Source organism: Scleropages formosus, chromosome 6 (genome assembly GCF_900964775.1).
Source record: "Scleropages formosus chromosome 6, fSclFor1.1, whole genome shotgun sequence".
NCBI classification, from domain to species: domain Eukaryota; kingdom Metazoa; phylum Chordata; class Actinopteri; order Osteoglossiformes; family Osteoglossidae; genus Scleropages; species Scleropages formosus.
In genome coordinates this window covers 9,000,499-9,028,240 of record NC_041811.1, presented here as the reverse complement: position 1 = coordinate 9,028,240, position 27,742 = coordinate 9,000,499, and the positions used below count along the sequence as shown (strand labels likewise).

At 48.6% G+C, this 27,742-nt stretch overlaps 1 protein-coding gene across 1 annotated transcript; it reads left to right on the top strand.

Annotated features, from left to right (window-relative positions):
* Positions 1-27,313, top strand: LOC114910697 (collagen alpha-1(V) chain-like). The gene is made up of 15 exons (XM_029252842.1): positions 1-10; positions 355-502; positions 607-765; positions 2,136-2,328; positions 3,135-3,263; positions 3,638-3,718; positions 16,064-16,693; positions 22,420-22,464; positions 22,569-22,688; positions 24,257-24,295; positions 24,666-24,719; positions 25,048-25,101; positions 25,938-26,045; positions 26,394-26,447; positions 27,308-27,313. Exons 1-15 carry the CDS (start codon positions 1-3, stop codon positions 27,311-27,313), a joined length of 1,830 nt encoding a protein of 609 aa, XP_029108675.1.
* The last annotated feature ends 429 nt before the right edge of the window (positions 27,314-27,742 follow it).

Below are 27,742 nucleotides of genomic sequence, written 5' to 3'. Positions count from 1 at the left end.
ATGCCCAGAGGTGAGCAGTCCTAATGCTTTCAGAGCAAGAACGAGCGAAGAAGGAAAGAATAGCCCTCGGAAACCCAAACATCCGGCTCCCGAGTGCAGCTTCACGGCATTCCTCAGCTGCTTGGCATATGCCAAAGGCAACACACAGACCTTCAGTGGGTGACAGTTATTGTATGTCTGCTATATTTACTGCTACATGTTCTTGTACTGGAGCAACTGGGAGGTCTTCGAAGATATGAGAGCAGTTCAACTGTAGGGATGTGAACCTGTAATGTCTTGGGACCCACCAGTTGAAACAGTCCCGCTGGCGGAACAAGGTGTACTGACTTCTCCCCATGTCGTGCTCCTTCACAGAGGTGGTGGATCTGCTGGAGCAGCTGTCGGCACTGGTGGAGGACACCCGGAACGTATCGCTGTCCAGAGTAGGCCAGGCGTGTCCTGTCCTACGAATTGGACAATACTCCACTTTGCACCTGCCCCTCCGGCAGGCCTTCGGACCCAGGTAGGCATACGGTCTACCTGGATCTCAGCCCGCCAACTGTCTCTCACCTGACCAGTGTGTGAGTAACCGTGTTTCCTATACGATCCTCCACCGTGTTTGCAAAGGTTCCTGGATGAGTTCACTGTCCTGCTGCAGCTTCGCAGCCCGCAGGCCGAGGACCGCAGCTTGCTCACCCTGCTGACCTCAGACAGCCACATCCTGCTCCAACTGCGGCTCGGACTCCACGCCTTCACTCTCGTCACCACCCAGCAGCGCGTCTACGAGTGAGTCTTCAGCATCACACGTGAAGGGCTCCTCGGTGTCCGGATGCCTTATTGAAGATATTTAGCTAAAGTGGCTCATGTCACCTCAGTCTTTCAGACCACATTCTTGTGTAATTCAGTACATCCCACACAGGTACATATATACGGCGTAGAGTGTTTACAGGTTGGGCAGCTCAGTGGTGCAGCGAGTGGCTCTGCTGCCTCACAGTGCCTGGATGGTACCAGAGAATGTGGGTTCAATTCCTGCTCAGTCTGTGTGGAGTTTCATGTTCCCCCCATGTCTGTGTGAGTTTCCTCTGGGTGCTCTGGTTCCCTCCCACACTCCGAAGGCATGCAGTTCAGGTGAATTGGCGATGCTGAACTGCCCTTAGTGTGTGAATGGGTGAGTGAGTGTGTGTACATCTATGTAGCTACCCTGTAATGGATTGATGTCCCATCCAGGGTGCACCTGCCTCAGCCTTGCGCCCAGTGCTGCCAGAATAGGCTTCACTGCGACCCCGGTAGGGACAAATGGTTATTGAGAATGGATGATTCTGAGAACATAACCCCATTGTAATTGGACTTCACCATTATTCATGTTAAAATAGTACTAATATAGAAAAATAATATAAAAACAGTAAGTAATATAATTATATTTTAATGCTGCACTATGATTTTTTTCACTTCTAAATCTATTGTTTTACGCTTTTTCTTTTCTGCACCACCAGAATACTCATGTTTTCGCTTGCTACCCATTTTAAAAAAGTGAGTTGAGGGGAATCACAAGTAAAAAGTTTTGCAGGCACAACACAGTTGCTGCTAGACACCCAAACACTGACTGAGAGCCAAACAATAAAAGATGTACAGTACAGCCAGTCGATGCTGTTACACGGCAGATGGAGCAGTCGTTCGGTGTCACAATTAAACGCTGGGACTTGAAAACAATATGATGACGTTGTTGGGACGGCAGGGGGGTGTGGTGGTGCAGTGGGTTGGACCGGGTCCTGCTCTCCTGTGGGTCTGGGGTTCGAGTCCTGCTTGGGGTGCCTTGCAATGGACTGGTGTCCCATCCTGGGTGTGTCCCCTCCACCTCCAGCCTTACGCCCTGTGTTGCCAGGTTAGGCTCCAGTTCCCCGCAACCCCCCATGGGACAAGCGGCTCAGACAATGTGATGGGACAGCAGATGAAAGTTGTATGTGTCATAAGTAGGACCATCTGTGTTACGAACTGGCATAAGTACAACACGGAGTGATGTACTATATACACGTCCTGTTTTAATTCTATTCCCAACCTGGTTCTAATACTGAAGACTCTAAAGGTAGTACTTTTGTTTTGCTGTTAATTGTGTGAAAATATCTGCTGACCCCTAACCCCTACGGTGATTTTCCAAGGTTCCCAGTAGAAGGGCTCTCCGATGGCCGGTGGCACCGCGTCGCGGTAGGGGTCTCCTTGCGGCAGCTGGCCCTGTACGTGGACTGCGCACTGGTGGAGAATGTGAACTGGACCTACCCAAGCCTGGAAGTGTCCACTGACGGCCTGATTATGATCGGAGGCATCGTGGAGGGCTTTGAGACGCCTTTCAAGGTGCGTGTAACTCTTCCTTTCCGTATCTTGGGTTCCGTCTCTGGTGTCTGCAGACTGCAGAGTTCCAGACCTTAGAAATGTTCAGCTTCTCCACTTTGGTATTAAGATCCTGTGTCTACCTCATGTCCACATGCAGCTCTACTACTCAGGAAGGACAAGCGAGCAGATCCTCACATCCCTTTATTCCTGGGTAACTTTAAACCCTAAAGAACATTCAAGACAATTTTTTTTCCCAATTAAAAATACGTTGTATAAAATCAAAAGTAGCTTTACATGGTTAAAGATAGGGGTCACCGATTTAGTGTCTGTAGGACTTTTAATCTCCTGAAGACTCCTGCAGAGCTGCCAGTGATGCGTACTGGTGTCCCCACAGTATCGGTAACACCATCTGAGCTGGAGACTACGGTGGAACAACCACTATCCCCCTGAGGGAGTCCCAGAGAACTTCCTTAGCTTGCTCTCTTCTGGAAATGTTTGTTATGGAACAGATGAGCTTGGATGAAGATCGTGTGGTAATGGGAGAGGGGGATTAGTGGGAACACCAGGGCCTGGGTGGGGATGGATAGTGACAGACAGGAAAATTAGTCTTTCTCTTTTGTGCCAAACCAAAACTCATTATCTATAGAACTCCCCTTCCAGAAGAAAAAGGCTGATTCAGGGACCAGCGTCTGGGATCTGGGCCTCGTATAAATGACTTTCACACCCAAGGCAGGGGAGCTGGCCAATGTGCTCATGCAGAATGGTGGAGAGGGGGTCATGGTTAGGGGTTTGCATTCTGACCGTCTTATATGTGTCCTTTTCCAAAGGGTGATCTGAGGCAGGCCACATTCTTGATGGGTGACCCAGATGCTGCAGCCAACCACTGCACCCTTCACCAGCCCGCGTGTGGGCCAGCTGCTCCAAAACCCCCCCGCTCCCCAAAGACCTCCCACACTGTATGTCCCCCATTTAGTTTCTCACTCTGTTACGGTACAGGCCAGGTAAAGAGACAGTGGAAAGTGTGGTCCCCTTGTTGTTGCCCTGGCAACAAGAAATTTGCCCCCCTTTGTGAAAACATACAGCCGTGTTGATGAGTCCAAGCTAGACCACTGACCTCTGATATCAGCATGGCAGCAGGCTCATGTACAAGTGTGGCACACAGCATGTGCAGTGAATAGTAAAGTAACACAACACAGGTTGTACCTTAATGTACTCTCATCATCACCAAATTTATTTTCATAAGACATAAATACGGTGCGCTTCTTGCGGCGCCAAGATGTTCCCGAAGATGTTTGCTTATCCATTGTCTGTTACGAACCTCTGTGCGCAGGAGCTCATGCTGTCCTCAAACGATCTGGAAGACTTGCCGGAAAGTTCAGACAGTCTCCCCAGTGTTGAGTCTCTCCTGACGGTGAGTACGATGTTCCGCACGTCTCCGTGAAAGGGTTTATACATCGAGTATGTGACCAGCAAGTCTGCCTTCGCCTCCAAAACCGCTCTCGCCACCTGCCGAGAAATGACTGCTGCGTCCTTCGAAGAATCTTGCATTCGCACCAACGCAGAAAGCGTCGCTCCAAGCTCTTCGTTTTAAAACATGTTTTACATGTCCAGCATTGTGAGCGGGAGGAAGCCCAGATGCAGACACGCTTTCTTCGTCCGCAAATCAATCACATGTGCAGAATACTGCAGGTGTGAGGTCACCGGGCCTGGAGGAGGCTCTCCAGATGTTCCCGTGCAGAGACAGATGTGCAGAGCAGGAGCCGAATACGCCGAAAGCTGAGCTTTGGTGCTCGGTTTAGACCGAAGCAGTTGCATTGACTGCAGTTGCACTGACATTAATGCAACATGACCGCAGCAATGTGGCAACCCTGCACATGTATGATGATCACACCGCCGGGACAGCGGGGACATGGGTGGGTGGGCCTAAATATAACGATGGACAAATCCCAGGGTATATAAAGCAGCTGGGCATGTTTGGATTTTTAATTTGTTGGTTAAGGGTTAAACCGGGAAAAAATGTCGGAAAAAGAGTCAAAGTTTTCATTGATGATTTGGAAGCAAAAGGTCCCTGCAGGATGAGTCAACCCAAATCTGACCTGCTTATTCTTTGGTCAGGTGTCCTCAGGGTGCGTCCACCTCTGTGTCCATCTTGAGTCTCTGCTTCCTAATTGGGGGGGCGGCGGGTTTAGCCAAGGGCACTTGATGCGGTCAGACTGAAGGAGACTCTTTATATTGGCTCATTACAACACGCAGTAACATTTGCAGTGTAATGGTCTGGTTGGAAGTCAGTGGAGGGAAACTCTTTGCAAAAACACACACACACATTGTCTGAACCACTTGTCCCATACGGGGTCGCGGGGAGCCAGAGCCTAATCTGGCAACACAGGGTGTAAGGCCGGAGGGGGATGGGACACACCCAGGTCAGGATGCCAGTCCGTCGCAAGGCACCCCAAGCGGGACTTGATCCCCAGACCCACCGGAGAGCAGGACCCGGTTCAACCCACTGCACTACCGCGCCCCCTTTGTGAAAACGTATGAATGTTATTTTTTCCAAATAAATTAACACGAGTTTGGCTATTTTATGCAGCATGCCCTGTGTTGCTAATATCTTGGATTGTCTCACTCTTGGGCCCATGTGTGCTGGACTGCTGTACCTTACCACTGCCTTTGTGGTAAAGACTGTACAGGTTCATTGTCGCTGGTTAGATGTGACACCAGAGCCGAGGGTGTCCCTGCCGCTCCTCCGCTGGGGCTGATGCAAAGCTCAGTCTGCACCCTAGCCCCAACCCCCCACCTCTGCTCATCCTGTCCTGGAGAGGGTGGTGGAAATGACAGCTTAGCGCGGGCTGCACGAGACAGGAGAGGCCCGGCAGACACCACAGTCTGATCCTTCGAGACCGTTTGCTCAGACCCACCCTTCTACAGACGCTAACCAGTTAACCAGGAGAAAAGGCGAGGCTAATAAAAATGGCCTGTCCCAAATAGCTCTGTATTTATTTGGTCTTTTTTATTTAGTTATGTGTTCATTTATCCTTAATTTGCTGAAAGAAAAAGTATTGAGTGTGGATCATAAATATACTTTACATTTTCCCCCAGCAACCGTCCAAGGCACTCTTTCTGCACTAATGACTGTGTTTAAATAAAAATATACACTTGGTATACAAGCGTAGATCGTTTTTAGGCTTCATTTATTGTGAGTCTTTCCATTAAAATGTCCAGACTGAGTTTGCATGTTCTCCCTGTTTCCTACAGGTGCTCTGGTTTCCTCCCACAGTCCAAAGACATGCTGTTCAGGTTCCCCCATAGTGTGTGAGTGCCAGAGAGAGTGTGTTCCACTGATGTATGGATGAGTGACCCACTGTAAGTAGTGTATCTAGCAGTGTAAGTCACCATGGTGAATAAGGTGTGTGGGCTGGTAACACTACATAGAGTTCGTTGGAAGTCGCTTTGGAGAAAAGCGTCTGCTAAATAAATAAATGTAAGCAGATGACCGCCATTCTCTGGCTGTTTGAGTCTCCAGGTTGCTTGGGAAACACAGTTCATGTTATTTAAAATGATGTCGTCCCCCCACCCCCACCTAGCTGTTTCTTGTCAGTGTGAATGAAGGCTCTCTGAATACCCCTTTGTTGGGTTTCCCTCATGGGCAGCTGAATGTTCACCTGGTACACCTGTAGTTAGGCTGGTGGCCCTTGAGCTAAAGAAAGCCCACAGTCAGGCTAATCACACACTCTCCACCCTTCTCTTGGGTCATTCACCACACCAGGTGGGGATCGCACACCTCAGATACATAAGCAATTACCGAGGCATGGCAACCCGTTCCCGAACAATAGTCCGCTTGACGGTTACGATGGGAAAATCATTTCACAGCGCAGTTCCTGTAAGTGGTGCAGCATGCCTGCCCACCTCAGAACTATGGAGCCTTTGTGGAGCAGGACTGCCAGCAGCAGCACCACGTCTGAGATTTAGAATCAGGTGACGGCCTCAGAGGCGTCATAGTCATGGCGACCGCTACGTTTCACAACGCAGCTGCACTTATACAACCGTGTTAGCCGTGCGTGACACATGGGAGTCCTCAGTTTGTGCGCGTACCCTATGGTCTACACTCTCCACCAGAAAACCCATGAAAAATATGGTCTGCGGTGTGTTTGTTTGTGTTTACAGGGGCTGCCCTTCCATCGGAGCAGAATGGGGTAAAAGTTAAACAGCCAGCTTAGAATAAGTACAACTTGTATCTGGGGCCACATCTGGCTCCAGGAGATATAGAGACAGGATACTGCTGGGAATATAACGAACTGAAGTGGACCACCATGGCATGTTTTTATTTCTTTTTCACACTGTAAGGTGGTTTATTTTCTCAGAGCGGTGTAAATGGGTTTTTATTTTTAAACAGTTATCCTTTGCAAACTTGTGTGTCACTTTCCCTTGCTCCCCTCCGTCCAAGAAAAGCATTGTTCATTCAGCCATTTCCATGATTACATGCACTCTCGGGGTTCTTGATAGCATGGTTTGGAAAGTGGTTTGGCCCAAGTTTTTCCTGGGATTTTTTTCTGGTACAAACTTGGTTATTGTTCTGGAACATTAGTGGATGACATGTTTTTCCAGCCTATTCTCAACTGCTTCCCACAGGGCCTGACATGTGAATTGCTTCATGTGTGCTGTCTATCAGAAGATGGAGAGTTGTTCAGATGTAAGGTTCAGAACTGACTAACAGCTGATCTGGAGGTGGAAGCATCTTTCAGTTGAGTAGAGTGGGCTGGCACCAAAAACACACACAAAAAAAAATTCCTTTCAGTGATCTGTTTGTAGGGGGTGCGGTGGCGCAGTGGGTTGGACCGCAGTCCTGCTCTCTAGTGGGTCTGGGGTTCAAGTCCCGCTTGGGGTGCCTTGCGGCGGCCTGGCGTCCCGTCCTGGGTGTGTCCCCTTCCCCCTCCGGCCTTACGCCCTGTGTTGCCGGGTAGGCTCCGGTTCCCCGTGACCCCGTAAGGGTCAAGCGGTTCTGAAAATGTGTGTGTGTGTGTGATCTGTTTGTACTTTTCCATTTTTTTCCCTTCGTGGTGGTATATTGCGGCATTGCAGCAGAGTTTTACAGTTGGATGACTGATGTTGACAAGGCAAAGGGAACCACAGGGTTGGAGCCATAAGCTCCTAACTGGGGCTCAGTGGACATTGTTTCAAGATTTATTAAATGTCCCAGAAAGCCACATCCTATGACACAGGTGTGTGTTAGTATGAATGTTTGTATATAGACCTCATTCTTCAGGGATGAGGGTTTGCTTGTTGAACCGCTGGATTTAACAGGTTCTTGAAGTTAGGTTTGATTAATAGTTTGCCATTCTCCGGGGCAATATGTTGAGGGCTGTTGGGAGACAGGTGCTTATTTAGTGTTGATTGGTGTCCCAGCAGAGCAGACATGAAAAGCAATAGGACATGGTGAGTTCAAGTACTCCTTCCCCCTGACCTCCAAGATCCTGACCTTGACCTCCAGCTCCCACTATCAGCTTCAATGAGAAGAGTATTTTTTTAACTTGCTCGTGATGATCCTGTTATAAAATAGATTGGTGGACCTGGACATGTCACTGTTGCTCATTGCAATTATCCCTCAACCTTCTGCACAGATGTAGGACTCTAGACTGATGCTGATGGCCCTCATCTGCTTTATGATTCAAATGATTCATTAGAAAAACTGGTACTATTTTCAACTTGAAACGGCTTCACTGACAAGGTGGTTCCCGTAGCATGATCAAATTTTATCAAATTTGTCTATTTGGTTATCTGTTACAGTCCAAGTTCGACGCTGTGTTTCACACTCTGTCGATCAATAGAGTTGGACTCAACTTCTTCTTTTCATGTGACTTTTGGACTTTTGGAGGTTCAGTATTTTGTTTAGAGGTTCAGTATTTCCAGTTTTACTAACACATTCATTTGTGATTTCCACTCACCTCCAAGGGTTCTTCTTTGAATTCACCCCTTTCAAAGGAGCTGGTGAAAGTTTGAGGGCAGTTAGAAGAGTCACCTACAGACAAGTGCAGATCTGCATTGCAATATAACCTTGCAAAAGGACGGGCTATTGCGTGTGGAAGAAGGGGGTTGAAAAGGGGAGGGAGGAAGATGTTGGAGACATGGATGTGCAAGCTTGCTGTCTTGAGTTCCCCAACAAAGTGTTGGTTCTGTCGAATCTTACCGTGTTGTGTCTAGTCTCCTTCCTGCTGAGTGACAGGGAAGTAAGCACGTTGGGTGGAGTAAGGTGGAAAGTGATGAATGAAAGCCCTGACCACCGCACAACCCGTACTTTCATCCCACTTTGCTGGAAGGGGTACATTGGAAGAGTTCTCTGAAACTTGAAGTCTGAGGGAGCTCCATTGCTTCAGGCAAGTTCTGCGCTGTACATGCAAAGGTTGGCAGGAGTCAGACCATGTCATCACTGACACGTCTACGCAAATAGCCTGACACAGAATTACAGAGTAAATAATATTTATAGAGTACACAAACCCGAGAGTATAAGTAGTAGTATAAATTCTAAAAAAGTTAATAAATAAGAATTAAATTGCCCAAAGTGGTTGGATAGTGTTGGACTGACAGGCGACCTATAGGGGACTGTTAACTGTTCATGGGAGTGATGCCCGAGGGAAGAAAACTGTTCTTGTATCTGGTCGTTCTGGCGAACAGAGTTCTGTAACGCCTGCCAGAGGGGAGGAGTGTAAAGAGTTTGTGCCTGGGGGTGTGTGGGATCGGTGACCATTTTGCTCGCCTGCTTCCTCATTCTGGACTTGTACAGGACCTCAAGGGTAGGCAAGGGTGCGCCAATAATCCCTTTACTCGTCTTGACCGTCCTTCGCAACCTAATTCTGTCCGGTTTGGTAGCCGAGTCAAACCAGACAGTTATGGCAGGACAGACTCAATGACAGCTGAGTAGAACTGGATCAGCAGTTCCTGTGGTAGGTTGAACTTCTTCAGTTGACAGAGAAAGTAGATCCACTGTTGGGCCTTTTCCACGATGGAGTCAATACAGATGTCCCGCTTCAGGTCCTGGTCCTTCAGGTCCCATACCATAATGAGTATGGTTGGGTGACCCTAGAGGAGTGTTGCTTTAAAGACACAGCTGACACAGACTTCAGGTACGACTTACCGCATATGCAGCGGTGGTCCCATAAGATTATAATGGAGCTCAAAAACTCTTATCGACTAGTGACGTGGTCCATCCAAACCACTCGCCCCATACGGGACACAGAGCCTAACCCAGTACATGGGGCGTAAGGCCGCAGGAGGAGGGAACACACCCAGGATGGGACGCCAGTCCGTCGCAAAGCACCCCAAGCGGGACTCGAACCCCAAACCCACTGCAGAGCAGGACCAACCCACTGGACCACCACACTCCCTGGAGTGACATGGTAGCCATCGTAAATTCGTAGCGCAACGTGTTACGTGTTCGTGGCGGTACTGGTGTAAAACTTACTGCACTGCCAGTCGTATAAAAGCATAGCACATACAATTATGTGCAGTACATAATACTTGATAATGATGACAAACACCTATGTTACTGCTTTATGTATTTATATACTGTACTTTTTAATCGTTATTTTAGAGTGTACTCAATATGTAAAAAAAGTTTACTGTAAAACAGTATGCTGTGTAACGCTGGCAGCAGCGTCATAAATCTTGCGTTTACCGCGTCGCTTGACTACATCGTTTTTTCTTGTGCTTGATCATGGTAAGTGCCCTATACAGGTGCACCATTTTTTAATCTTTCATACCGTATTTTTACTGTATCTTTTTATGTTTAGATATGTTTAGATACACAAAAACATATACATACCATTGTGTTACATTTGCCTACAGTATTCTGTACAGTAACAGACTGTACCGGTTTGTAGCCCAGGAGCAATAGGCTATACCATATAGCTTAGGTGTGTAGAAGGTTATACCATGTAGGTTTGCCTAAGTACACTCTACGATGTTCGCACAAGGACAAAATCGCCTACCGACGCATTTCTCAGAACGTATCCCTGTCGTTAAGCGACGCATGTCTGTATATAAACACGCACACACAGCATATGCACGGCCAGGACGTGTCAAATTTTGGCGATTCACACAGAGAAATAACGTGGTCAATTAACCGCTGTGAGAACGGGATCGGGTTTATTGGTTGAGGGTTTTCCTTTTTGCGAGGCCGATGGCGCCGATGCCAGCTTGCGGCACACCAAAGACAAGTCGAGGCAAACCCCATCCCTCGAGGACTCGACCTGAGAGAAGCGCCTCAGTCATGAAGGGTTCGAGGATGTAAATCTTTCACTCTTGCTCTTTCAGGCCTACACATAAAAACGACTTCCCATCTGGATTTTGTTTGATCCGATCCGCACTTAAAAAGGAGATTTTTATATAAAAACCGACTGTCAACGGTGCAGCCGGTGCCAGAATCCACAGTAGAACATCCCTTCCCCTGCAAAGCAAAGCCTAGAGAGCCAACACCCCCAAACCCGCAACCGCCACCGCATCCCCCACAGAAAGAAGACGGGTTTTTCCCACCCCCCATGGGATTCCTCACAGAGCACGTCACCGTGTCGCAGCGATGCCCTTCAAGTTGGGGAAGAGTAGAACCGTCTTCCCATTAGATGGTGCCGCCTCCTTCCTCTCTGAAGCAGCATAATCAAACTCTGGGTGCACATCCTGTCGGAAGCCCCAGGCCCTCCAGCTCCTGACCCCCCGGCAGTCCATGCCTATCTCCTGAGCTTTCGGTCCTGGAGCCTCTCAGCCTGTAATTACCTCCAATAACCCTCAACTCTCATTGTAATTTACTGCAGAAGACACGAGAACATCAGATCAGCAGTACACGTATAAATCACAGAGTGCATGGTGAGGGGTGGGACTAAGCAAGTGGGATGGGGGTGAGGATGTGTGTGAGTGTGGGGGGGGCGGGTGGGCTGTTAGCAGCAGCCCCATCTGCGAAATAACCCTCCTCTCGGACCCCCATTGATCCTTCCAGCCTGCCTTTTTTCAGTGAAAAAACACAAGAGCTTAATGGGAAACAGGCTCAGCGTCTCTCTGGCCCTGTGATGGGGTACGCTGGGGGTATTCAAGCTCCTTTTGGAACGTGATGTTTCTGGGAGTCATTAGGGACCTTCGGATGCCTGAGATGCAGACTCTTGCTCCGACCAGCCTCTGGAGCGGCCCTGCCCCCACGACTGCAGGCGTGTCGCGGCTCTGGCCGCGCCGTCTCCTCACCAGCACAGACGCGTGAAGTCATCTCCTCCGCGCCAGGGCTGCCGGTCTCTAATTCTCACGCATTTCCAGTTAACCCATAATGAGTTCCTCTGAACATCCACCCATCATGTGCTGGAAACATTGCGGTGGCATTCCTTGTGACAGCTCTCCAGCAGTTTCCTAAGTGCGCGCTCTTTGAGCAGATACCCAGTCCTCCGCCTCACATAAATCTGAATTAACGTCTCCCGTCAGATACCCTCAGAGGCTTCTCTGGTTTATGACCCTACTGGACCCCACTGCAGAGCCCTCATGGTACTCGGGGCATGCGACCCAGGTGGTCCTCCTCTGCCCTTATTACGCAACACTTTGTTTTCCATGTTTTTTTTTTGTTTTTTTTTTTAATATATAGATTTTAAAGTGTGTGTCAGATTTCGTGGCTCAACAGCCACACTTTGGTATCGTCAAGTGCGCGTCTTCTGACTGCAGAACATCTTTTTTTTTCTTCCGGGAATAGTGTAGATGTTCGCCCCGTTGTTTATAATATAAGTGGTAGAAGCTGTAAAATCTGCGGTTGGCAGCAAACGCCGATGCGGTGCTCAGTTTTGTGTTTTATTTCATTGCGCTGTTGTGGGTCGAGCCTGACGTTTTTCGATAAACCGTGAAGCCGTACTTCCACAGTGCTCATTATAATGCAATTGCTGTTCGTTCGCTTAATCGTAGTTCGCGCTCGGGGTCGGCTTGAATTAAGGGCCGCTCCCTCGCTCGTTTGTTGATTTTAGATCCGTGGGGAATTGCCGATTTACTAATGAACCAACTTGCCAGGCTGCCCTTTCCGCTTGCCAAGTACCCCTCATTCGGACAAATACGCCCGGTTGTCTTCGTGCCAAACGTGGCGTTTGCATGTAGTCTCGTACCCGGGGTAGGAAACATCTGTAAGTCATTTTGTAGTTTTTTGCCTCTGTGGCAGGTGCTGATTAGTGGCGCTGTGGTGCGAGAGATTGTACCTCTGCCTTCAGTGGTGTTGCACAGCTGTCTTCTCTCTTTTACTCATGTAGTTTGGTGAACTTGGTTCCCAACCCATAGCTGAGGAGACCAGAATGTCGCATGTGTCTCAGAACATCAGTTGCCATCTGCTCACATCTCTATTAAAAAAGAGATGCTCTGTAGTTCAACACTCCTGCCTAACTCATTTTAGACCCTTCTGAGAACTTCCTGACCTGTTCAGCACAAAAGGAGGACAGCAGGACATGAGCAGAGGTGTTGTTTGGTCAGTAGCTGGAGCACATTGCTGGACAGACCCCACTGTGATACCTTTAAACATGATTTTACAATTAGCTTTACAGCATCCAGCCATCAGTCCATTATCAATAATCCCTTGCTCTATGCAAGGTCATGGCGGTCCAGTGTCTGTCTCAGAAGCTTAGGGAGTAAAGCAGGGTACACCATGGACAGGACGGCAGTAACTTTCCAGTAAACAGCGGTAAACGGGGACAGTTTGACAGCTGGAAGTGTAGTGGTTAAAGCCGTGGCTTTTGCGTCCAAAGGTCGCGGGTTTGATCCCCACCTCTGGCTGTAGTACCCTAGAGCAAGGTACTTTCCCTAAAGTGCTCCAGTAAAATTACCCAGCTGTATAATATAGTCATATACTGTATAGTCACTTTAGAGAAAAGCATCAGCTAAATGAATACATGTAATTATTACATATAATGAAGAAGTAAAATAAATTTACAGAAATTTAAATTACATGCTGCGGTGCCTCATAATAATGTCCAGATTAGATGTCCAAGTGAGCCACCGCAGGTCAGCTTCGAGGACTCTCGTTCCGCAGGCTTTCCATAGGCAAAACGTGAGTTGTCAAAAAAGTGTTTCCCTATGAGAGCTGAGAGGTTGATTTTCTGGGTTTATTTAATATCTGGGTTTTAGGACCACACTCTTCAGACCCCAAGGGGGAACTAAGAGTCCGTTTTGTCACCTGTTGTATGTAGGCACAACTCATGGGTTCCGGCTGCCCACCCCTGGGCTGTCTCCAGCCAAGCGTCTTCTCCAGAATCCTCCTACGAACCAAGAATTCTTCAACTAACTAATTTCCCTGTCTAATATATCTCCAGTTTTCTCTCCCTGCAGCTCTTCTGTGCTCCTCTACTTTCATTCTCTGCATTACCTCACTATGAGTTTCCAGCTTCAAAGAAGCTGACAGTTTTAACCTTTTAACCATTCTTGTCCCGCTGGACTTGTACGGATGCGTCATTCATACTCGCTTCTGGGCTTAAATCAGTGCACCTTGCCACCTTTTCACGGATTACCCCAGCGCGGATCGAGCTGGGTGTCCTGAGCCCTGGGCATCTGACCGCCACAGCTTGTACAAGATGATCTTTCCAGCGCATGATGCTGAACCCGTCAGCCAGACTCTTGACAGCGCCTCCAGTACCCATGGCCCCCAGGCATCCTGGCCGCCTCAATGCCAGAACAATCTTTGACAGGCTGAAGGAATAGCATTGTATTTCTGTTGCATCAACATCCTCGCTGATGCTGATTTACCGGCATTTATACTCCCCCCGTAAAATCACCCCTTCCGTGTCTCCATCCACGAAGGAATGGACGAACGGACGTAACTGTGGTCCTCAGTCTGTGCATCCAACCCCTTGACTGCTCTGTCCTCCTTCATCCTCCAGTCTTATGACACAGCCAAGCCAGGGATGAGTCCCAGTGCAGTGCACTAACCACTCTGGGTTTCTCCCGCTTCCTGCTATTTGTTTTACACGCTCGCCTGAAGAACACCACAGGCCAATAATCACAGGCCAGGCATCCGCAAGTATGTGTCGCAGACTCCCGTGGTGCAAGAGCCCTGGTCACCACAGTCAGGGGGAGTCCCCGTTCTCTGCGGCGTTTGTTCGGCGCACGTGGCTGTCTTCCGGACCGCCAGGGACTGACACGGGTCAACAGTGGAAATGGGTGACATAGAGGTAAAAGAATGGAACTTGAATGGTCTGACCGTCAAGCTACACGACTGAAATCCGGGAAGTGGAAAAGGATAAAACCACAAGAGCGACCACAGGGTTTTAACACATTCTAGCGGAGGACCACTGCAGCCTACAGGTCGGAGAGCAGTTTCAATGTGGACTCATTTTTGTTGCGGTTTTTTGCCATCACAGCTCTGGCAGATGGTGCCTGATCATCTGGGTCTTGGCTAGAACATCTGGGTGCTGTCCAGAGGCCCAGCTTATGGAGAATGGGCCCTGGTTTATTAGGAGGGGTCCACATACCCTGACCCCATACCTAGCACCCTAGTGCTTGCAAAAATCACCGCTCACGCCCCCCACAATGCCTGTCAGCACGGCACCGTCTGCCTCTGGTGGGCAATAACAGGAGCAAAGGACTCGAGTTTTGACAGCTCCCAATGTGTGCCATTATTGTCACACCGGATGGAGAAGGTCAGTGAACCCCTGCTGTCAGTTCAAGGAAAAACGACGGGAAAATTAACAGTTGTCATTGACTAAGTAGTTGATCAAATTAAATTAGATCCAGGTACGTTAGATACATATGTCCTCTGTCAGTCTGTAGCTGCCAAGTGGCGAGTTGGAAGAGTCTTCTTTTAGAATAGCTTGTCTACTCTGTCACAAACAAGTAGCCATTTTCCCTTTAAAATCGTAACCATTTAGTCATGCAAATTAAAACATCCGGAAATCACCCTATTTTGCTTGGGTAACTTTTGATCATATTCTTGACGTGATGAGACTGTGATGAGCTCTCTGAGGTGTTTGAAGTGCAGGTAGTGATTGGCTGGATGAGGCGGATAAGATATGCGTACTATATGCTGACTAGCACTGTAGTGCTACCCCTGGTGGAGAACTTGTGTAGCTTTCAAAACTGTGGTGATCACCCATCCATCCATCCATCCATCCATCCATCCATCCATCCATCCATGTCAGCCTAGAGAGATGATCTGTCCAGTAGGCCTGGGTTTGCCCTGGATTCCCCTGGTAGTGGGATGTCCCTCGCACACCTCCCAAGGAATACACCCAAGAGACAGTGTAAGTAGGTGCCCTAACCTGCTTGTCTTGATCTGGAGGAGCAGCTACTCTACTCCATGGGCTTCCCTGATCACTGAGCTCCTCACATTGTCAGAGTGACTGTATACACTAGGTATGAACTTGGATTGTTTATCTGTGCCAGCAGTGTCTGTGAGGAACCCAAGAGAAGTCTCAGCTGCTTCTAGAACTTGAAAGCGTATAAATGAGGCCAACAGCTGAGGAGAATACTTACCTCCCCACAACCCAAGCACAGAACTAAGATATTGTTGTTTTTTGTTCCTTTCACAATGATAAAGTCATGTATGCAAAGATTTGTTTGATTCATTTCTCAGCTTTCTCAGTTGCCACTCTTCCCAGTTCAAGTGAATTCCCTTCTGTGGTGACTGTACTCCTAATACACGTGAAGGCGGACCCCCAAGCTCGGTTTAAACCCGTGTGAAAATGTGATCAAACTGATCCCAGACAGACAAAGTGATTCAAGAATCAGTAGGACTGACTGCAGCTTCTCTTTGTGTCTTCCGGTGCAGGATCCTGTTTCGCCCCAAGGCGGGAATCCCCGTGGTGATGGCACGGCCCCATTGGGTCCCAGGCGACCGGGATCTGTAACACGGGGAGACGTCTTCCTGGTGGAGGAGGACACCGACCTTGCAGAATCTCACCTCCCTTTCAGATACAGCACTCCGCCACCCGCAAAGCACATACCAGGCCCCAAACCAGACCCTGCCTCCAAAGACCAGGATGAAAACATCACCACAGACAAGATCAGGGTGGCCAGTGGAGGGCGGAGCCGTGACACATTTCCAGGGAAACCCTCAGATGACATTATCGACCTCGACTCTGCCTCCCCATCTGGCCCCCAGAAGAAACCCTCACCTGGTTTCATCGGGGAAAAGGAGACACCAAAACTCCATGAGCGCCCTGATTCGACCCTGCTAAAAGAGGAGGAGCTTCTGCCCTCTACGGTGACTCCGCCCACCCCACGGCCGAGCCCAGACATGGAGACCAATAGGGCAGAGCGAGGGCCAGCCATTCCTACGGTGGACACAGGGAGCAGGCAGACGCCAGCCTGTGACAAGGACCTGGTACGAGGTGCCGACGGCAGGATGTACCGAGTTCTGAGGGGATCCCCGGGGCCAGTGGGGCCTCCTGGAAGGACAGTAAGTTTCTATACACTCCCTGCATAACGATGACCAGCATGCATTTTCTCTTCTGATAGCTGTACTCGGAACACACCCATTCACACAGCTGAATGTTTTTATAGAAGCATCACAGCTACAGCCCAAATTCGAACCCCCCCCACCCAGCTACCTCCGCGCCACCTAAATCCTGGAGGATACAAAGTCTCTGTAAAGTATCTCCCATGACATTTGTTTAAAGCAGCCACTCGTGGCTGGAGCACCATGGTCGCCAGGTGACGCCCAAGACAAGGATTGCGTCATTATCATCCTCTGGCTCCGCCCCTTGTACTAGGTAGGGGTGTGGCTTCACTCTTGGGTTGTTTTGAAATAGCGATTTCTGCCCTTAGCAGGAATTTGAGGAATTCCCTCTCTCTGGATGAGTGAGTGTTTTCCATGATTTACAGCCTGTCTGTGAGTGGCCCCTGTGGAGGTGACCAGGCCAGGTGGCGTCACTACGGAGCTGGCTAAAGGACCGCCGCCATACTCAACACATACTGACGCATGTGACCGTTGTGGTTTCTCAGTATTATTTTAACTCTAGATCATTTCAGTAAAAGAGACAGTTCGGATGAGTCCCAACGTGGAAACACAAGTGCATTCAATCTACATGCATCTTTGTTGCTTTCATGTACAAATGTTATTTATATTATTGGTCAGGGACATACGATCAACAAAATTCTGGTTTTCACATCACTTTGCACACACAGTGTTTTCATCTGACCAGGCAGTGGAGCCAGCAGCGGAAAGATTTATGCAGACTGCAAAATTACAGACCTAAAAACATTTTTAAAAACCAGAAGATTTATGAGGTCTCAACCAGAAGAAAGCAACGCGAAGTGCTCTGGGTTGCACTGTTCCCTCTCACGTCAGAGTCAAATCTATGGGCTCGTTTTCGCCGGTTGTTGAAGCCTTGAGGACCCTCGGCAGTTTGCGTCAGCTGGTGGATGATGCGGTCGAGAGGAACTCCGGCACGTCTAAATGTACATCGATTCCTCCTCGAAGTTGCAAACATCTTCCAGTTGATTTATTTACTGTGAAATGCATTTCCTTCACTTGCCTGTTTAATCACATTTCTGTTTGTGGAGGATCAAGCTGAGCCAGTTCATACCCATTCAGCTGATAGATGGCCAAAAAGCGCACCCAAACAGAAAGAGAGTGTAGGATCGCATTAATTCAGCTCATTTCCACAGTGTTTACAGTGTTTACGTCTGGCGTTCCTGACTGTTGGCGATCCATAGCTAGATGAGGAACGGTATAAATGTTTTTCTGAAGAACTGGTCATGAAGGAATCAACAATCATAATGAAGAACACACACACACACACACACACACATTTTCAGAACCGCTTGTCCCTTACGGGGTCACGGGGAACCGGAGCCTAACCCGGCAACACAGGGCGCAAGGCCGGAGGGGGAAGGGGACACACCCAGGACGGGACGCCAGTCCGCCGCAAGGCACCCCAAGCGGGACTTGAACCCCAGACCCACCGGAGAGCAGGACTGCGGTCCAACCCACTGCGCCACCGCACCCCCGTAATGAAGAACAGTTCGTGATAATAATTGTATTTTCAGTGATTTTAAATCAGCTTTTCTTTTTATGTAGCTTGAAGTTAAAAATATTAAAATAAGTGTCAAAGTGTCTTTGTTCTTATCATAGCCGTTTCAGGGGTTTTTGCAGCACTTAACTTACAGCTAAATTAAAGGACATTTATGTTATTAAGTTTAGTTAATTGTGACTTAGTGGTTATTAATCCATCTGTCTTTCGTATTGGCAAAGTGGGCTTGGCCGGGTCCCGCTCTCGGGTGGGACTGGGGTTCGAGTGCCGTGCGGGATGCCTTGTGATGGACTGGCGTCCCATCCTGGGTGTATCCCCTCCAGCCTTGCGCCTTGTGTTGCCGGGTTAGGCTCCGGCTCGCTGCGACCCCACTTGGGTCAAGCGGCTTCAGGCAGCGTGTGATTTCATCTCCATTTCATGTTTTACCAAAACAACTTTGTTGTTACAAACAAGCCAAGAATTCAGGTCCTAATTGTGTTCGTAACAGAGGAATCTGTGTAATCTCTAGTCTTACCTAAACACAGGTAAATATAGCCTAGAAACATAGGCTGTCAGCAGAGCCATTTGGCCCAGGCATCACGTCACCTCAACCAAGGTGCCTTACAGTATGGTATAATAGAAAAGGTAGTCGAACCCGATTGCATAAAGCTATATAGAATTATACCGTCATGTATTGTAAAAAGTGAAAAAAACTCTCCATTTTTTACATTTGAATATTTTTACCCTTCTTCCCAAACAATGAGGGTCCTCACCATGTGAAATGGTCTGGGCCTCATGACGTGAGCAGAAGATCCTTCACCTCCCAACTGGCCTGTCTTCCTGTCCTATCATGATCTCTTGATCACACTGCAATAATACACAAGGAAAGATGTTCAACCCCTCGTGCCAAAAAAATCGAGGGGGCTGGACACAAACCAACCATGCCACCAGTACTCCATCCCTCCCAAAACATCACGTACCCCTCACCCCCATCTCAAAACGGCTCCCTCCACTTAAAAATCAACCCACATCATGGGCAAGCACCACCCTCCTCGCCGGGAGCCACTGGGAGCACTTCGCTGGGGTTGTCAAGTCGGCACCTTCCTTCCTTCGTTGATGTTTCATTGAACTGAGCCCACGACACCTCCAGAAAAGCTCAACGGCAAGATCTGGTGTCCCAGACCCACCCCTCTCCATGCCCACGGTGCCATCCCGGCGACTCCACCCACCAAAGAACCTCCCACCCCAGCCATACTTTAACCACCAACAAATCAACCAACACATCACATCAGCATATGGAGGCGACAAAAAGACTCACCATTTGATGTCCATGTAAGCGAGTAACCCCCGCTCAGGTCTGCTTCCCCCAAACATTCTGCTGCCTCCTCATCCACAACCACTGACTGGATCTTTCCACTACCTCCGACAAGTTTTTAATCGCTGCTCTTAACGACTGACCCCTAAAACCAAACTCACTCATTTTGCCTACCTCCTCGGCTAAGAGTCTGGGAGTGATGATCGACTCAAGTCTATCTTTCTCTCAGCACATCGAAGCCACAACCCAGACCTGGAGATACATCCTGCATAACGTCCGCAGGATCCGTCCTTTCCTCGTAACCTATTCTGCACAACTGCTTGTCCAGTCCGTGGTGACATCTAGGGTTGCCAACCGCTGCAGAAGAAAATAAGAGACATTCAGAATTTCTTTGTAGCTAAAGGATATGTGTGAAAAAGAAGTCTCTGCTTGGCTGAATTAAATGCTAAAATGAAACTGAGACGCATTTAATTTGCTTTTAGCTCGCTGACATACGTCAGTTATAAAAAATAAATTAATTTTAATGCCATGCTAAAGTCTCACACACCAATCCACACATATCACTGTAGCGTCTGCCTGGCGATTTATAACACTTGTTACACAACTGATGAGGAACAGACTCATAATCCTTTCGAGTGATTTTTTTTTTAACTTTAACGAACGGACACAAATTCAAAAAAAGTGAAATTTGCATAAATGAAAAGCACATGCTTCGATAAGCTTAACTTATCTTTAAGCACAGCAACTGATTGAAAGTTGACTGCATGTCACACATTTTTATGAACAGCACAAACGAAAGTGAAATATTCTGACCGGTTAAAGTGCAAACAAAAAGTCCCTTCTCTTTCCTCCTTATTTTTCCATGAGTACTCCTTGCTTCTCACAAGACTTACCAAAAAGGAGTTGAGAGCAGTCAGTCCAGATCTGCGAGAGGCGAGTGATTGAGTAATGTAGCCCAGTGACAGTTGGAGTCACACATGCAACACAGCTCTGTTTAACATCCGTTTTTGCGATTTGTTTTCCTAATCTTTGCAAACTGCGAAGTCTATGTATGCAATAAATATATGTAATAAATACTTTTAAATGTCGCTGGGTGTGAAAGGTTAAAATACGGGACAAACCGTGTTCCGTATGGTTTTAATACGGAACGCAACTCTTTTCCCTTAAATATGGAACGATTCCGTATTATACTGGACGGTTGGCAACCCTAGTGACATCCCGTCTGGAATACTGCAACTCTCTCTCGTCTGGTCTTCCCACTACTGCCATCAAAGCTCTACAGTTGATACAGAACGCTGCTGCCTGAGTTGTGTTTGACTTGCCGAAGCGTTCCCACGCATCTCCTCTACTCGTTTCTCTGCACTGGCTTCCAACAGCTGCCCGGATCAAACTTAAGACCCTGGTTATTGCCTACAAATGCATCAGTAGAACTGCTCCCAGCTATCTACAGGACTTGATCATCCGCTACACCCCAACCAGAGTGCTACGCCCCACCACCTCTGCCTGCTTGGTGGTCCCACACATGAAAGGTCCGAAATCAAAACCAGGAAGGTTTTCGGTCCCGGCTCCGTTGTGGCGAAACGACCTCCCCCTCTCACTCAGAACTGCTGGATCTCTGTCCACATTTAAAAAGGATCTTGAAACTTTCCTCTTCCGGACTCACTTCACCCATGATCTCTTAAGTTCATGCACTATAAACTTTGAGGTCATGCCTGTTAAACAATGGATAAACTTATCACGACTACTCCTGTAATGTAATGTAAATGTTTCTATACATACTATATACACACACACACACACACACACACACACGTTTTCTGAACCGCTTGTCCCATTTGGGGTCACAGGGAGCCAGAGCCTAACCTGGCAACACAGGGCGTAAGGCCAGAGGAGGAGGGGACACACCCAGGACGGGACGCCAGTCCATCGCAAGGCACCCCAAGCAGGACTCGAACCCCAGACCCACCGGAGAGCAGGACCCGATCCAACCCACTGCGCCACCGCACCCCCTACATACTATATATATATATATATGTATATATATACGGCTGGGAGGCGCGGTGGTGCAGTGGGTTGGACCACAGTCTTGCTCTCCAGTGGGTCTGGGGTTTGAGTCCCGCTTGGGGTGCCTTGCGACGGACTGGCGTCCCGTCCTGGGTGTGTCCCCTCCCCCTCTGGCCTTGCGCCCTGTGTTACCGGGTAGGCTCCGGTTCCCCGTGACCCCGTATGGGACAAGCGGTTCTGAAAATGTGTGTGTGTGTGTGTGTATATATATACACTCACACTCATTGTCTGAAACCGCTTACCCCGAGTGGGGTCATGGCCTAACCTGGCAACACAGGGCGGAAGGCCAAAGGGGAAGGGAACACACCCAGGACAGGGCGCCAGTCTGTCGCAAGGCACCCCAAGCAGGACTCGAACCCCAGACCCATTGGAGTGCAAGCCCTGGCCAAACCCGCTGCGCTATAAATTTATTTAAAAAATTTTTAAAAATGACTAGTCGATATTATATATCGTCGATATTCAGATATGCAGCTACTCGTGATGTTCTTATGGTAGAAAGTAACTAACTCACACACACACACACATTTTCAGAACCGCTTGTAACTAACTATACTTCAGAATCACACATCTGCAGCTATATCTCTTTTTCTCCTAATGTAATGCACACATTGTACTGTCTATGACATGTATGTCCCTTTGGAGAAAAGCATCTGCCAAATGAATAAATGTATAAACAATAATTGTATGCAGCATTAACACAGCAAGTGTCCTCGGCTTGATCGCAATCTTACCCGTGTATGTAGTTAGTGCTGTAGGTACCAGGGTTCATACTGCTTACCCTTCTCTCCACAGGGCTGCCCTGGTGCAAGAGGATACCCTGGGTTTAAAGGCAGCAAGGTGAGGTGGACTCATACTCATGTTCTTCCTAAATCCAGCTGCCTCACTCTGCCTTTGTGGACAGTTCCGTAGGTCTCATGATGCTTTTGAAAAACTCTTTGTAGGGGGTGCGGGGACCAGCTGGGCGCGAAGGCTGGAGGGGCGAGCCAGGGCCCCCTGGACCCCCAGGCCTGCCCTACCTCTACCTGTGGAGGAATTCGGTGGAAGACTGGGCCACCTTCAGGGTGAGTGCACACACAGCGTGGGTGTCACATGTACAGCACAACGAGCAAGAGCCCCTTCCGTCAGCTGCCTTGACTTAGGGGTGTGCTGGGTGGTGACGGCAAAGGAGCCAAGAAAGGAGAGATTTAATTGTGTTCTTTCTAACCTTTCCATGTGTCTTAGTGAGTGCTGTGAAGGTCGTTTCTCTGTTTCTATGGCAACGCCATACACAACCCCTTCCATCAGGCCTCTTCAGACTTAGCGGCTTCCCTGCCTGGGCGAGTCCACTGCTCCACTGACTGGGACTCAAGACTCACCGAAAACAGGCAAACGGGATCAGTGCAGTGACCCTGTGTGTAGTGAAGGCACCCTGGAGACCGGCACAGGGGAGGCGCCAGAGGTGTTTCCAGTCCCTTAGGGCACCTGTCAAGATGTGTGTGTGTTAACCACTCCTACGTTTCCCTCTGTGCTGAGTCTCACTTCATCTAGCAGAGAGGCCAAACACACTGACCTCTGACCCTACCTCGGTTTCATTGCGTTAACCTTCGGTTAGGTGCACCGAGGAGCCTGCCAAACCTGGGGCGGTCTTCAGACAGAAGCATACAAATGAGATCAGCCGAAGAAAATGAAATTGGGGAAGTTTGCTGCGATGCCTCTTCCTGTCCCATATAACACAGTGTGTGGAGCCGCGGAAGGTGCCCTCCACAGCTGGAAGCTCAGCTGAAGAGCTCAAGAGCATTAGCATGAGTCTTAATCTCTTCTTCCTTTATCTGGGACGCTCCGGGGAGCCGCAGCCTCTCAGCACAAAGGAGCCCTTATCCACTAGGGTCCCCTGCACCGCCACTAAGGAACCATGCGGGAACTGCACTCGCACTCAGTACCTGCTGATAAGGTGGGCTCCAAAGCTCACTGGGTTCCTTGGTTTGCGCCGTACTGTTAACACCGCAAGGCTCGGTTCAAGACACACGGAGCCGCGTGCCAAAGGTCATCGCGGCCAAGGGTGTTTTCGGTTGTTTGCTTCATTCGTGCTGTAAACAGGACCTCGTGGCTTTAACTAACAGGCAAACCTTTGGTCATGAGCCCACATCCAGTTTATTCCATCAGCCAGTTCCTTGAGCGACACTGGTCCTCCATCACCCTGCGTCCACGTCCTGTCTCATTCCAAGACCAGGGCGACGGCCGGCCGAGGATAGATCTGCATGGCCTGCGTGGGGGTTCACATAGTGCCTTGAGGACGTGTGGATTTGTAGACGCTCCTCGCTGCCATTCATCATATGTCCTGGTGTCTGTTATCGCTTTAGTAGCTAGAAATAAGCAACAGTTGCCGAGATATCGAACGGCGGGCCTCTGACCGTGGTTCTCTGTTGACTGTTGGGATCACAGTTTCTGGGGTAGTAAAATAGTAAAGAGGAAAAATGAAGAGAATACAAATGTGTGCTCTCTGATCCTTATACCTGCTGAAACCCAAGAAGTCATAAACACAACATTTATTGTAGTTTGGCTTTTGATATGTGATGTGTTGTTCTGTGCTCTCTATGAATCTGTTTTATGCACTTGGTAAACGGTAGCACATGTTCTCCTCTTCCTCCAGCACACCTCCTTCTTCCAGCTGCTGCAAATGGGTTGGCCTGTAAGTATAGGGTGTATTAGGGGCATGGTGGGCTGTGATTGGGCAGTGGGTGTGACCAGCTGTGATTGCTAGTGGGTGTGGCCAGCTGTGATTGGCTGTGGGTGTGACCAGCTGTGATTGATAGTGGGTGTGGCCAGTTGTGATTGGCTGTGGGTGTGACCAGTTCTGATTGGCAGTGGGTGTGACCAGCTGTGATTGGTAGTGAGTGTGACAGGTTTATTTAGACCTTGGTTGAGCCTTGTTTGTGATTGATAGTATGTGCAGTATATTGTGTATGACTGTGGGCATGGTCTATTTTGACTGGCAGTGGGGGAGGAGACAGGTGTCGCTGGCAATCACTGATTGTGGTCTCCTCTTTGTGAGCTTGCAGCGAGAGCAGGGACCTCCTGGACCAGAAGGAGAGATGGGGAGACCAGGGCTGCCGGTAAGAGACACCTGCACGTGTAACACACCTACATGACCTGCTTGGCGCATCTGCATACATCTACACCCGTCATACCCAGTTAATGAGCTGAGATGACTGGAGTAAAATCAGAATCAGAATCAGAATCAGAACGAGCTTTATTGCCAAGTATGTTCGCACATACAAGGAATTTGTCTTGGTGACAGGAACTACCACAGCACAGACAGAATGACAGTGACAAGACACAGATGAGAAGATATTATAATAATAAAATAGTGTCAATCTAGGGTACAATAACACTGCCCCTCATGCTCCAGATATTCTGACTGTTGCTGCTGTCTTGGTGCAGGGTCCCCCTGGGGAGCCAGGACAGCGAGGACCACCTGGACGCAGGGGAGACATGGTAACCGATGGACCACGCTTATTCAAATCCTCAACCATTTTCCTTCTTCTATCCTTTATTTGCGTTTATTTACATTTCTTTAATTATCTGACACTTCCCTCCAAAGTGACATAGAACCTGAAGCTACTTACAGTGATTTACCCATGTAAGTGTACAGCTGGTTAACTTTTCCTGTAGACGTTTTTTAGAGTAAGTACCTGGATCAACGGTGCTACAGCAGGAGATGTGAGCCCCAGGTCCTTGGAGTACAAGGCAGCAGTTCTGATCACTTATTTTTTATTTTATATGTCTGCTCTGAATACAGAAATGGTAAAACATTTCTGGATAAAAGCACCCCCCCCCCCCCGCCTCCATTAATGAGACGCGTTCCTTTTGTGTTTTTATTTTCTGACCTCAAAACTGGTTTTAATCTGCTGCTCCCATGTGGGATTAAAACGAAATTAAAGGAATCCGTTTTGCTAAACAGTTTTTTAAATGTAAAAGCAATTTAGCGACACCCTTCCGTCATCAGTCTCACGCTGCGAAGACGGGTTTGCGGAGCGCTGAAATCAGGAGGGGGGGGGGCTCTTCTAGCATCTCCACGTTTCAAAGCCGCTGAGACATCAGTCCGTGGCTCATTTAGCTCAACGGCATCCAGAAGGTCTCCCACCCTGGAACCTGCGCTGGGTCCGCTGGGACGCACAGTCTTGCGGAAGTGGAGTGCGTTCACTGGCGTTTGCCGGTGTGTATGCGACTCTTTGGAAAAGACAGACACAGGGCTGATCTCCAGTGTGAAATATCCCAAAGGAACCAAATGTGACAAACCGTAAGTCATGTTTTGTTGTGTCGCTGCGCAGGGCGACCCGGGACCTCGCGGCCTGCCGGGGCAGAAGGGGCGCGGCGGGAGAGATGGGGAGCGCGGCCTGGATGGTCAACCAGGCCCACCGGGGTTACCTGGGCCTCAGGTGAGAGAGAAAGTCACAGCTGAGCCTGGGCATCTTCCTTATTATTCAGCCAATGGCTTTATTCAAGGCAGTATACAGCGTTGGGTCTGTAAACAGAGCTACTTACACTGATTCACTCATGTATACAGCTGGGTCATCGGCCCAGAGTAGGCACCTTGATCGGGGTACTGCAGCAGGAGGTGGGATTCAAACTTGGGTCCTTGGCTGCTTACCACTAGGGTACTTGCTGCCCCCACAACTGGTTCATGTTCATAGCAGCCCAGCGCTCTGTGATTTTTACTGGACCGTCACCTTCCTATGACTATGCCGATAACTTGCGACTGCGCTGTCTCTCTGCTTTCTCACCAGGGTCCCCACGGGTTCAAAGGAGAATCGGCTCCGAAAGGAGAGAAAGGGGACGAGGTTAGAGGCCGCCTGCCCCGTGCAAAGCTGCTTGGGTTCGCGGAAGTGTGCGGGGGGACTTCCATTGATTGCACGCAGTACCTTAGGGAGCTGCAGGGGGCAGTGTTTCCCCAAGTATTCCTCAAACCCGAGCACGCTGATCCTCAATACAATGCTGTGCTGAGTTCTTGTGGGCAGGCTGTAGCTCATCTACATATGATTCTCTGCTTGTGGAACCTGTGTGTATGTGTGTGATTCAACATATCAACAAGCAGTAAACTGGTCCACACGAGACCCGAATACACAATTTGACAGTTATTAAAGCTGTCATGATAATATAACATGTTCAAGGTTTACAAAAATGGCACAAAAGGAAAGGATATTATTATATTTACACCACACCCATGGCTACAAGCCTACTGTGAAGGTCCCCTTTGAGGAAGGTTGATGTTACTCTCCATTATGAGATGCTCTGCTCTCTGCCACCAGTAGGGAATTAACTGTGGACCAGGACTGTGTCACTGCTTTACTCGTTACTGGTTTTCCCTTTGCGGATCTTCTTCTTCTTCTTCTTCTTCTTATTATTATTATTATTATTATTATTACTGTTATTATGATTGACCCCACTTTGGTGTTGCATTAAACTTCAGTTTGGTGCACTGCTAACCTAGGGTACAGAGCACCTTGAAAGCATGTCTATATTTTCTCAAGTTGTGCTGGAAATACATTCATATTATGATTATATTCAGTCACATCCTTAAACCTTTTAAATTCATGTTTATTTATTAATTAATTTTGACACTGTGTCCAAAGCAACACAGTATTCCACATTGTCAACACGTGAAGAATTGTGAGATTTCGTGTTTTGTTTTATTGCACAGCTATGAAGAAATATGTGAACAGATAAATTGTTGCCATGCAGTAGATGGGGGGGGGGGGGGGTCCTTCCATCTCCCAGCAACTCCATCAAACTGGAAGATGGATCGTTGAACAATTTTTAAAATTAATGCTGTGTGTTTAAGTCATAAACATCACGGGATTCCATATTATCCACACTGGAAGCGCTACGCAATTTCATATTTTATTTCATTCTCGATCCACAGTTGGAATTTCATGATCCGGGACGTTGGAAACAAGACGAAATGGAAGAGACAATAATGTGTAACAATGTGTAGATTTACTGCAGGTCCCTGCAGTCTTTGCAGCCTCGTTGCGTTTCGTTGTTGCATTGTCTGACGCCTAAAAGCAGTTTGAAACCACTCTGTGAAAGGACCACATGCGAAAGGCAGGGCCATGTGCATGCGATCTAGTGCGGC

What these genes read in the sequence shown, in the direction of transcription:
- LOC114910697 (XM_029252842.1), top strand. An exon ending in GCTTTGAGACGCCTTTCAAG is followed by an intron (nt 2,329 to 3,134) that starts GTGCGTGTAACT and finishes CCTTTTCCAAAG; the next exon opens with GGTGATCTGAGGCAGGCCAC. An exon ending in CTGGACGCAGGGGAGACATG is followed by an intron (nt 25,102 to 25,937) that starts GTAACCGATGGA and finishes GTCGCTGCGCAG; the next exon opens with GGCGACCCGGGACCTCGCGG.